The 11,808-nt window shown below is 47.2% G+C and overlaps 2 protein-coding genes across 2 annotated transcripts; one reads left to right on the top strand and one right to left on the bottom strand.

Annotated features, from left to right (window-relative positions):
* The first annotated feature begins 141 nt into the window (after positions 1-141).
* On the top strand, positions 142-4,890 carry LOC311161808 (torsin-1A-like). The gene is made up of 5 exons (XM_084219698.1): positions 142-388; positions 603-868; positions 2,483-2,658; positions 2,769-2,896; positions 3,589-4,890. The coding sequence occupies exons 1-5, from the start codon at positions 178-180 to the stop codon at positions 3,837-3,839; spliced, it is 1,032 nt and encodes a 343-aa protein (XP_084075824.1). The 5' UTR covers positions 142-177; the 3' UTR covers positions 3,840-4,890.
* Positions 4,891-6,504: 1,614 nt separating this feature from the next.
* Positions 6,505-11,463, bottom strand: TOR1B (torsin family 1 member B; the record flags this gene model as incomplete). Its single annotated transcript, XM_084219594.1, has 5 exons — positions 6,505-8,539; positions 8,692-8,819; positions 9,774-9,949; positions 10,903-11,168; positions 11,283-11,463. 5 exons carry the CDS (start codon positions 11,461-11,463, stop codon positions 8,262-8,264), a joined length of 1,029 nt encoding a protein of 342 aa, XP_084075720.1. The 3' UTR covers positions 6,505-8,261.
* Positions 11,464-11,808: the final 345 nt, after the last annotated feature.

Genomic DNA, 11,808 nt, shown 5'->3' with positions numbered 1-11,808 from the left:
TCCGCCCCAGCATGGCGGCGGCACCTCAGCCCCTCAGCGCCGGCCGCGCCCCTTCCCGCCCCAACATGGCGGCCGCCCCTCAGCGCCGGCCCCGCCTCTCCCCGCACCCGCCATGGCGGCGGCGGAAGCGGCGCCGAGGGGCGGAAGCGGCTGCCGGGCGGCTGGGCCGGGCGGGCAATGAAGCTGCGGCGGGGCGCGCTGCGGGCGGCCCTGGCGTTGGTGCTGCTGCCGCTCCTGACGCCGGCCGGTGCCGTGGAGCCCATCAGCGTGGGACTCGCCATCGCGGGCGCCGCTGCCTCGGCCCTCACCGGCTTCATCTCCTACCCGCGGCTCTACTGCTACTTCAGGGAGTGCTGCCTACAGCGGCACGACCCGCGCGCCGCCGCCGGTGCGGGACCGGGATGGGCTGAGGGGAGGTGGCGGGAGGGCGCCGGGGCAGCGGCGGCGCCGGGAGCCGGGCAGAGCCCGCGGGGCCTTCCCGGGGGCCGCCGCTCCAGCCCGGCCCTTTGGCCCCTGCCCGGGGCTGGCGGCCGCCACCGCGGGCGGGGTGAGCCCGAGCCCGGCCCGCTCCCCGCCGCTGACCGTGTGGTCTCTCCATGCAGCTCTGCAGCAGAATTTGGACAAGAAGCTGTTCGGGCAGCACTTGGTGAGCAAGGTGGTTGTGAAAGCCGTGAGGGGTTTCTTGAACAATACCAACGCCAAAAAGCCTCTCGCGCTTTCCTTGCACGGGTGGACTGGAACGGGCAAAAACTTTGTCAGTAAGATCGTCGCCGAAAGCATTTATAAAAGAGGTCTGCAGAGTAAATATGTCCATCAGTTCGTGGCAACTTTACACTTTCCTCACGCTCACAGCATCAATCTCTACAAGGTAAGAACGAGCTGTGCTGCAATGAGTTATAAATGTCACGGCTTGATCAGTACATCAGACAAGATGTTATTTTATGCATTAACATGTATGCTGTGCCAGTTTTGTGATCTTCTGTACAGAACTGTGTAGATCCTAACATCCATTGGGATTGCTTTTCCTGTGAATGTGAAGTTTTTTTGCATGTGTTTTGAGCCTCTCTTTAGGGAAGAGAGGTATGGTTTAATTTTCATTCTTCGTTTTGCTTAGAGATGGGACTGACTTAAGGATAAACACGATTCCTAGTTAGGTGATGTGCTGGTGGGCACTGCAAAAAACTCAAATAGTTCATGACTCTAGGAAGCAACCCGGTGACCCCGAGGTCTGTCAGCCACCATGGCAAGCTTGCACTGGCTCTCTGAGGCATCATTGTCTGTTCTGCTGCAGACTGAGCAGGTTATTTAATTTTCTATAGATTCATTTCCAAGCTGTAAAGCAAAATCACTAAATACTCAGCAATCAGAAAGGTACAGGGAAATGTATTTGGAATTGTCAGTTCTGTAGGCGGGGAGATAGCATGGAGCAGTAGCTTGGATGTGCTTTGTGGTTTTTTTGTTCTGACTTTGTTCACTGCACAGTTTGAATGAGTACCACTGTCTTGTAGTACTGCATGTTGATAGTCAGTTTGTATGTATCAAAAATGGGAACAGGATGTCTACAAACCTGATTTCCAAATGGAGGAAGTAGACATTTTCTCTTTTACAACTTTTCCCCCCCCTTCTTTTAACTGAGTCATTTTGAAATATAATCATATTTTTCTGCATGTGTTGTGAGGTGAATACACTGGGGAAATTTGCTGCCTGAGGCAGTAGGAGGAAGTATTGCTGCTTATCCCCAATACACCTGCAGTTCAGGGACTGAGTAGAATAAATTAAAAAGTGATGAATCACTGAAAATAGTCAGAACAGTTATTTCTCATTCATCTACCAGCACATCAACCCTTTTCCCCCCAGTTAATGCATTATTGATCTTGAATGTAATGCTCAAGGTGAAAATGCAATGCTTAAGTGAGAGACTCTTTCAATGCAATAAAGCATGAGCCTTTCTGGACAACAGTGATGTAAGAAGGACTTGTAATTGTCTTCATTTAACTTCTGATTGATTGATACACAGTTTAATTTTGTTTCTCCTTCTCCCAGTCATGGCAGGTGCAATTTCTCACTGCTGCTGCCAGGTAGCAAATTTAATATTGCTTATATTAAGGTTGTTTAGACCACAGTGCTGCCAAAAGTCATCTGGCTTGTCAGAGCTTGGCTTTGTGGGGCTGTTCCTTGGTGGGATCCACTTTTTGTCCTACTGTGCGCTTTCATTTTTGCTTTTCATATGAATATCCAGGAGAATTTCTGCCTCTCCCATCCTGTCTCTTGGTGTCTTAAAATTTTTCAGAACCAGCATGAGATTTTGTTGAGGTTTCATTTACAGCTTGTAACCATGTTTTAGTCAAGAAGCCAAAGCTATTAAAATGACACCGTTAAAATGACAGCTCCTTTAGGACAAGGTTCCATAAACAGAAAGTGCTATTTTTTTCTGTCTTTTCAACACAACTCTTTCAGCATCTTTCACTTTTATGGCACTCAGGACCAGCTGCAGTCGTGGATTCGGGGAAATGTGAGCGTCTGTCCCCGCTCACTCTTCATATTTGATGAAATGGATAAAATGCACGCAGGGCTCATTGACTCCATCAAGCCCTTCCTGGACTACTATGAGCTGCTGGATGGGGTGTCCTACAGACAAGCCATCTTCATCTTCCTCAGGTAAACAGTGGCTTCTCAGGGTTGCTGTTCTGTCCACTCCATGCTTTTACTTCATAACTTCAACTTTTAAAACTCCCCCCAGCTGCAGTCTCTGTTTTCTCTTTACTTAGCAATGCAGGAGCTGAAAAGATAACAGAGGTAGCACTAGATTTCTGGAGAAATGGGAGGACAAGGGAAGACATCCAGCTCACAGATATCCAAAATGCACTCTCTGTGTCTGTCTTCAACAACAAAAATAGTGAGTAAAGCTGGGATTGCTTTTGAGGTGGTGAAAGTTACACGAAAGGGATGGGCTGCATTTAGCTGCCTTTTTACAAGCTATGGTTTTTTCTTGATGTGGCCTCCAGTTTTTGGCTTGTGAGGAGCAAAAACACAGTTTTGGGGCCTGCAGTTGGCTCCCAGGATGGGTGAAGATTCAGGAGCTCTGTGTGCACCTTGGCCACCAGCCTGTTTTCTGCACATTTTGGGGGAAGTGCTTCACAGGTTTCCTCACACAGAACTTCTGGTGAAAAGGGGTATTAACATAATTATGCTCTGAGTTTAGCACTGGAAGCAAACTCACCATACTTCTTTAAAAATTTAGATACAAGCTCCAAAAAAAAAGGAGTAAGAAGTCTGGTCTGGGAGAGCTGATAAGAGAGAGAAAATCTGTCCCTCTCTAGGTGAGAGAGGGAAAGCTATGAGACCAGCACCTGGAGAGCAAGGCTCAAGCACAGCCAAAATTCATTCATTCAGCCTAAAGGACCATGTTTATCTGTCTGTCCAAAATTTTATGCACAAAGTAACGTGAGAGGGGGCTCATATTGACTTGTGCATTATAGTGCCCTAAAATCCTAGGAGAATTCTTAGCTGTGATCTGCCCCTTGCTCCCATTCAACCTGTGGTAGTGCTTAACTAGAGAAATGCTAACAAACCTCTTTCCCTTTGCAGGTGGATTTTGGCACAGCACCTTGATTGACAGAAACCTCATTGACTACTTCATCCCTTTCCTGCCTCTGGAATACAAACATGTGAAAATGTGTGTCAGGGTTGAGATTGAGTCTCGTGGCTATGCTGTGGATGAAGACATTGTGAGCAGGATAGCTGAGGAGATGACCTACTTCCCCAGAGAGGAGAGAATCTACTCAGATAAAGGATGTAAAACTGTGGATGCAAAGTTGGATTATTATTATGACTTCTAATGCTTTATTGCTACAACCTGCAAAGAAGCAAATTTAACTTAATCACAAAGTGGGGGACCTGAGACATTTCATTTTTAAGTACTTTTTAAAGAAAGGAACACTATTTTTTAACTGGTGTGTAAATAAGCAGCAGTGCCTCTGCATTTTTGACACCATCACAGCTCCTGAGTGCTTCAGCCTTGTGCTGTGAAGGTAAGAAGGAACTACTTTGGGAATTCCTGGATCTGGCAGGGCTCAAGACTCTTGAATCATGTGGTGATCATCGGAACCCTTTGGCAGATTCTTGACAGGTGTAGAAGGACTGAGACTATAATCTAATTTTAATTTGATTTTGCTCTGATGTGGATGATCTCTAGACAATATTGAGAATTTTAATCAAAGTTCCTGTGTCTCTGAAAGCCTTCATTGGTCTTGTGTGGGAATATGCATTAAAAATAGAACATGTGTCTTTTTGCCTTCAACAGCTTGGACCCAGTAAAGATAAGGGGGGGATTCTGGAATTTAAAAATCTGGGCATACAGTGCCATTGTCTTTTTCAAAACTGATGTCTAATTTAGTCTCCTATATGTCAAACCAAGAATATAAAACTCTTTGTTGTGAATAGTGTTCAGAGAGCAGAGTTAATATCACAAGGAAGTGAGTTAAAATCCATAAATGCCACAGTGGTGTACTTAGTTCCTATTTTAGGTTAGTCTTTATGTTGCTCACAGCAGGCTCTCCCAGGAGTGATCTCAGGAGGGAGAACTGTGCTCTGGGAGTGGTGAGTCAGCTTCGTGGAAAAGCTGCAACGTCATGGGAAATGTGTACAGATTAAATTTTACACCATGGAAACTGAAAAGGTGTTTCTCTTCGTCACTTAAACGTTGAATTCAGGGGTCAGCTTGCAGGGATTTCTCTTTTTCATCTTCTCACCATACTGTGTGCCCTTGAGGCAGGGATGGAGGCAGATCTAAAGGCATTTGAAAAAATAATAACCCATAAAATGTGTCCACTGAAGTTACTGTGGTGTCAGACTTGTTTCTGAATGTGAGTACTGCAGAGGCTTTTTACATTCCAGTTGCTGTTCAAAATAAACTTTTCTCATCATAAATGTATTTCTTAGCTACCTTCTGGTGTTCTTTGGATTCAGTGATCTGATACTAATTTTGCACAAATTTATTCCATGTTGAGGAAGAACACACTGCATTCCTGGCTGTTCCAGCTGTGCTTGAGTACAGGTTCTGCTTTTGCAGTTCAAAGGGCAGAGATAGGAGGAGATGTGACTGTGCTATCTGGTGAAACAAATCAAGCCTGGAGTGGAAACTGCACTTCTGAACTGTTTATACTAATTACAGCCATGTGGTTTTTGTAGAGGCAGACTTCCTAGATGCATGTGTGCTCAATAAGGATGAACTTGTCTTGTAAAGACCAGTTAAAACCCTGCTGCTCACCTCCTCCTCCCACTGTGGTACCACTGCCTGAACACTGCAGGCTGTTTGAAGCCACCCACATTTTCAGTGGCAGCATCTTGGAGTTTTCTCTGCAAGGGGGAAAAAAAGGGACAGTGAGGCCCCACCTGTCCTTGCTCTGAAGGTGTGTGATATACAAATTATTAATCCTACTATTTGTCAGCATATGAGTGCTTTGAACTCAGGTATTTATCTGTTTCTTTGACTTCCTGGTTATAGCAAATAACTGGCTAATGGGAAAAAGCAGATGTAATGATGATAAACTTGTACTGTGGTCTGGTACCAAGAGAATCAGTACAACCAAGCTGTGTTGTGACTAAGGTAGTTCTGGAACTATCTTATTTCTGCTTTGTGTGCCAGTGCAGCATCAATACAAGTATTTGATATGCATTGCTAGCCAGTATTTCTCACAGCCCTGAATTGCCCAGAATAGATGGAAGCTTCCTCTGGAAGGGGTGGAGACTGCCTCTGTTTAATCTCTCTCCTGTTCTGCAGACCTGGCCAGGAGCAGCTGCATCTGGGTAAAAGACATAGCTGTGCCTGAAATCACTCCCAGATTTGATCCTTCTGATCCTGTTATTCCTTCCTCGTATGGTTTCAGAGCGAAGGTCCTCACTCTTTCTTGCTATGACTGGGTAACTTTGGCCATTATTCCACTTAATAGGCCATTTAAGGCTGGATCAGACAAACTTAAAGGAAAGTGGCATTTGGGAGAGGTCTGCTGCCCAGAGGAACAGTCCATTGGCCAGGTGAGAGGAGCTGAGCAATGCCAAGAGTGAATTCTGTTCTTGCCAGTGTCCAGGACAGGCAGCTGCTGCTTTAGTTCAGCTTTCTGCAGGGAGTATTCTGAGACCTCACGCTGCCAACATAATCAGAGGCTGTGGTTAAAATCCACTGAAATAGGAAGTGCTGCTGTCCTGGCAGCCTGGCCCCAGAGCCTGGTGTGCCCAGGGAGGACAAGCAGCTGAGCTGTCCCAGGAGTGGTGAAGTCCAAGTGAACAGCAGAGCCTGTGCTTCCCAGGCAGCTCCCTGACATTCCCTGGTGCATCCTTAGAGCACAACACGTGGGTCACAACTGCCCCTTCAGTGAGGTGTGAGCTGCTGCCAACAGCTGCCCCACACTTAGAAAGGAAGTGTAACAGAAATGTGCATTGCAGCTTTCTAGTACTTTCCTATATCTGAAAATGATTAACCAAGAGAGAAGAAGTAACTTAGGATTTATTCCAACTGCAGTACAGTCGTATTTAGTGTTTTGAAACAGCACAAATATTTTCTTTTTGGAGTAAGTGAAACTGGATGCAGCATATACAAGTACGAATAAATCAGTTAGTAGGGAAAACATCACACTGAAAAGTGACAGTCCAATGTCCCAAGGTTAATGGCTTGCTAGTGTTTGGCTCTGGAGATTGCATCACTGTGAACAGTTTGCCAACGTTTGACAAACTCCAGTGGGGCTGTAAAAGGCAATCAACACTTTAAATTTAGAACTTAACATGAGCGCTAAACTCTCTGTTGTAATTTGAATTAACATAATTGTAATGAGACCTATAATTAGCACTACCTCTTAAAGGAAGTTTAAGAAGAAGTGAGGGAATACATGATGCAGCATAAAAACAGCCCCCTCCTTTGTACCAATTTAAAACCACAGTACAACCAACAAAGTGAAAGGCACTTCTGTCTTGCATTACAACATTCGATACACAAGTGACGGGAGACTAAGAGTTAAAGCTTGCAACAGCATTAAAATTCCAGCCTCCCCACTGGGTGAAGGTTAAATTGATCTTTCCCAGCTTCTTAACTCATCACTCACCCTTTCACACAGGCATTTTTATAAAACATACCTAACTAGTGAGGTATAGGCTTGTTGCTGTTGCTTACATTTCAGCATAAAAATACACTATTAAAAATAATTTCTTCCATTCAAGTGTCTTCCAAGCAAGGTGAGAGCAGCATTATCCACACCTTGACCAGTAGGAGCAGTGGGGAGGGACTACTAAAGACCTCACAGACTTCAGGCCCAGGAGCCCACACAGATTAATCTGACAAACTGCAACAGTTGAATTCTCATGATTGATTTTTCTGCTTAAGTACAAAAGACTGGCCTAGTATGTTGTAACAGATCTATCAGATGGGTCCCTCAGTTTAGGAAGACCTGGAGTCACAAATTTACTTAGCCCCTTTAAAGAATACTTTAACAATTTATTTTTCCCCAAAGAAACATGGGGCAAACTCTTGCTTCCTCTTCCCCTGCCCTCTCTCTATAATTTAGTAACAGATTTCTAGGAGCTCATAATGACTTCCCCTGTTACTGTACTAGAAGATGTAGGATGTGCCCAGCTAAGGCACAGGAAGAGTTCTATTGTATCATCTTCTTACTGCAATGCACCAAGGAGTTCACCCTTGCAGACATGATCACAGTTCAGAACACAGCACACATCCCTCCATTTCACTGGGAATGTGAACAGCACTGTGTACATGGAACGGAGTACAAACTTATCTGGAAAAATTCCTCTCTTTCCTTTGTTCCAATCTAGTTTATGTGGAAAGAGGAATTAAATACTTCATAATCCCAGCATTAGAAGAATAAAGCAGGAGAGGCTGTATCCAGTGCTGAGTGTCACACTAGAAATTCTCTGCAGACTAAAAGAAAACTAAAGGGGGCAACATGGGGATACCAGCCAGTTCAGAGATGAACAGGCTGGATGGGACTGTGAGTGACCTGATTCATGGAAGGTGTCTCTACCCATGGCAGAGGATGTCACTAGATGATCTCTAAGTCCCAATTCTATGTTAAGTTAAAAAAAAAAAACCAAAAACAAAAAAACCCAAAAAACAACCAAACACACAAGCTACAAAGCCCATACAGCTCACTCTGGTATTTTCACCATACTCCCTGCAACAGTAAAAAAAGTGTAAGTGCAAATACACAGATTTCCAAAAGCTCTGAAAGTGCTGTGGAGACTCAAAGTGGAAATCAACCCCTGGTGACCGTATCTCTCATCACAAAGTCTTCATGAATATCCAGCTTGGCCTGTACAGTCTTGCAGCCTTTATCAGAGTAGATCCTCTGCTCCTTGGGGAAGTAGGTCATCTCATCTGCCACCTCCTGAACAATCTTCTCATCCACAGCATAGCCACGGGCTGCCATTTCAGCCCTGACACACATCTTCACATGCCTTTGCTCCAGGGGCAGGAAAGGGACAAAGTAATCAATCAGGTTCCTGTCAATGATGCTGCTGTGCCACAGCCCACCTGGATAAATTGGGGGGAAAAAAAAATCATAAGGAGTTTTTCTAAACTTGATCCTGCATATGACAGGATCCACAAGCCAGGCTGGATTCACAAAGCAGTTTGTCTCAGCCACTGAGGAATGAATTTCCCATTTTTGGGGCAAAGTGACTTACTATTCTTGTTGTTGAAGACTCCTACAGAGAGCAAGGGCTCCAGGTCTTTCAGCTGAATATCTTCCCTGCGCTTTCCACTTGCCCAGAAGTCAAGAGCTGCTTTGTTAATTAAATCACCACCTGCATTGCTGATCATAAAAGAAAAACATACAGTGGTGAAAAACAGACACGAGTGAACCAGAATTTTTTTTGCAGCCTGTTAAATATATGGGTAATCCCCTTGATATCAAACAAATCATCAAAAAGAATCCTGTAAGCCAAAATTTAGGGAAAGTCTCCAGTTCTTTAAGTAGCCATCAGTTTGTGGTGGGTTGCCCCCAGCCAGCAGCCAAGCACTTACACAGCCACTTGCTTAGTCCCTCCTGCCTCAGTGGGATAGAAGGAGAAAAAAGGAAGAATAAAAATCCGAAGACTTGTGGGTCAAGATAAAGGTGGTTTAATAGGAGGAGAAAAGAGGAGGGAAAAAAACCCCAAGGAGGACTAAGGAAATCACTCACCAGCCCCACAGTCAGAAAAACACCCAGGCAAATGCTGAAGAACATCACCTTAAAGATGAAACCCCATTTTTTTCTCCACCTCTGTTTTTATTGCTGACCATGGCATGCCACAGTATTCAATATCCTCCTGGGCACTTCAGGTCAGCTGTCCCAGCTGTCCCCTCCCATCCTCCTGCCCACCCCAGCCTACTGTAGGAAAAGCCTTGAAGTTTTGCAAACATCATTCAGAAATAGGCAGAAGATTGGTGTGGTGTGCTATCAACATTCTCAGAGCCACAAATCCCAAACAGCACCAGACCAGCTGCTCTGAAGATATTTAACTCCATGCCAGCAAGGTCCAGTACTTGGCACACCCATCCCAAAATGTGAACTCTCTTATGTTCTGTGCTCTGAGCCAGCTTCATGAGCTCAGCACACTGCAGTGGCCATGCACAGCATCAGACCTGCTCCCCACTGTCTTTGCACAGAGAATCTTCCCTCCAGAGCATTTTTTTGCTCTCCTTTGAATGAGGTGCCCAAGAAGCATCATTATCATAATAAATAAACATTCAGTATCTCAAGATGACAGAAACTGGTGCCACAGACCTGAGGAAGATGAAGATGGCTTTCCTGTAAGACACCCCATCAACCTCCTCATAATAGTCTAAGAAGGGCTTGATGGCATCAATGACACCTGGATGCATTTTGTCCATCTCATCAAAAATGAAGACAGAGGAGGGACAGGCACTGACATTGCCTCGAATCCAGTTCTGCAGCTGTTCCTGGAACAAGAGATTGAAAGCCACTGAAAAACAAGGTCTTTACTGATGTACTGCAAGATTCTTGTATATGACAGATTCTGACTATCAAATTTCAGTATCCCACACTCACTGGCTGGTGAATGAAAGAGGAAAAAAACCAGAAAAATGGTATCACCCAACATATGCAGACCACTGTCCAGCTAGAGTTAGAGCAACAACCACCTTGGAAACCAATGCTCCCCCACTTTTTCCTTCTTCAACCCCCATTTCTATGACTGAGCATGACAGCATGGGGTATGGAATATCCTTTTGGCCAAGGGGATCAGCTGTCCAGGCTGTGTCCCCTCCCCATCTCTTGTCCATCCCAGCCAGCTCGACAGGAGTGGGAAAAACTAGCAAGCATTGAAGCTGTGCAAGCACTACTGTAACAGCCAAAACACCAGTGTTCTCAACATTATCAACACTGTTTCAGTCATAAATGCAAAACACGGCCCCTCGGGGGCTGTGGAGAAGCAGCCTTCCATCCCTGACAGCCAGGATAATGCAGCTGGAACGACAAACTCCTGCAGCGAGCACGGGAATCAGCAGATGGCATGAGTGAGAGGACAGCCCTAGGAAATGGAAACTATCTCGGTTTTGACTTCTCGGCTTTTTGGTGCCTTTTACTTTATGCATGAACTTCCCCTTCTGTCTCTCCTAAGCATCAACTTTGGAATTCCCAGCTGCACACGTTCAGCTGTCAGGAATATGAACCAGATTATTCTGAGTTAGAAGGGACCCACAAGGAGTCCAACTTTTAAGTGAACGGTCCCACACAGGGATCGAACCCACAACCTCGGCATTATCAGCATCATGCTCCGACCAGCTGGGATCATCCCAGAGGGAACCTGCGGGAGATGCGCAGGACAGGACACCGCCCGCAGGGGTTCAGGCACCCACTGCGGCTAACCGGGCCAGCTCCTGCCCCTCCTCACCTTGTACAGCTTGACCTGGTCGTGGTGGGGGAAGTGCAGCGTGGCCAGGAAGAGATGCACGAACTTGCTGCGCAGGCCGGCGGGGTGCACTTGCTCCGCCAGGATCTGGCTGAGGTAGTTCTTGCCGGTGCCGGCCCAGCCGTGCAGCGACAGCATCAGCGGCTTCTTGGGGCTGGGGTTGTTGCTGAAGCCCAGCACCGCCTTCAGCACCACGTCCTTGGCCAGGTGCTGCCCGAAGAGCCTGTTGTCCAGCTGCGCCTTCAGCGCTGCGGGGAGAGGGACAGCTCAGCACCGCCGGTCACCGCGCACGCCCCGGGCGGCGCTGCCCAGTGACCGGCCGAGCTCGGGGGCAGCCCGGCCGCCCCCCGCCCCCGCCGTACCGGTGGCGTTGAGGCGCTGCCCGGCGCGGGGGCAGCACTCCACGTAGCTGCAGTAGAACCTGGGGTGCGACAGGTAGCCGGTGAGCGCCGAGGCCACGCCGATGGCCAGGCCCACGCTGAGCGGCTCCAGCGCCGCCAGCCCCGGCAGCAGCACCCACAGCAGCGGCACCGAGCGCGCCATGGCGGCCCCCAGCGCGCGCGCCGCGCCCGCCGCGCCTGCGCGCCCGCGCGTCCCCGCCCCGTGAGGGGCCGCCGCCATCTTTGTGGCGGGCAGAGCTGCCGGGAAGGGGCGGATGGCGGGGACACAGCGCGTCACCTGCTGCCCGCTCCGCCGGGAAATTAAACCTCCGGTACCCGAGGAAGCGTTACTGTAGGCTGGCCGGGCCGGCCAAATTGCAGCCTCCACACAGACGCAAAGTTTTTTTACTCATTTGTACGTTTTCAACAAGTAACAATTATTACTCATCGGTTCTAAATTCCATCATTTTCTTCCATTAGTTACTATTCTACCATCTATTGCTTATTG

This window comes from Fringilla coelebs (genome assembly GCF_963513975.1).
Source record: "Fringilla coelebs genome assembly, chromosome: 21".
Taxonomy (NCBI): Eukaryota; Metazoa; Chordata; class Aves; order Passeriformes; family Fringillidae; genus Fringilla; species Fringilla coelebs.
Note: the sequence above shows the minus strand (reverse complement) of the source record. Positions and strands in the feature narration are given on the sequence as shown.

Coding starts and splice junctions, on each gene's coding strand:
- LOC311161808 (XM_084219698.1), top strand. CDS start 178: ATGAAGCTGCGGCGGGGCGCGCTGCGGGCGGCCCTGGCGTTGGTGCTG. Junction 389..602: donor CGACCCGCGCGCCGCCGCCG/GTGCGGGACCGG, acceptor CTCTCCATGCAG/CTCTGCAGCAGAATTTGGAC. Junction 2,897..3,588: donor TGTCTTCAACAACAAAAATA/GTGAGTAAAGCT, acceptor TTCCCTTTGCAG/GTGGATTTTGGCACAGCACC.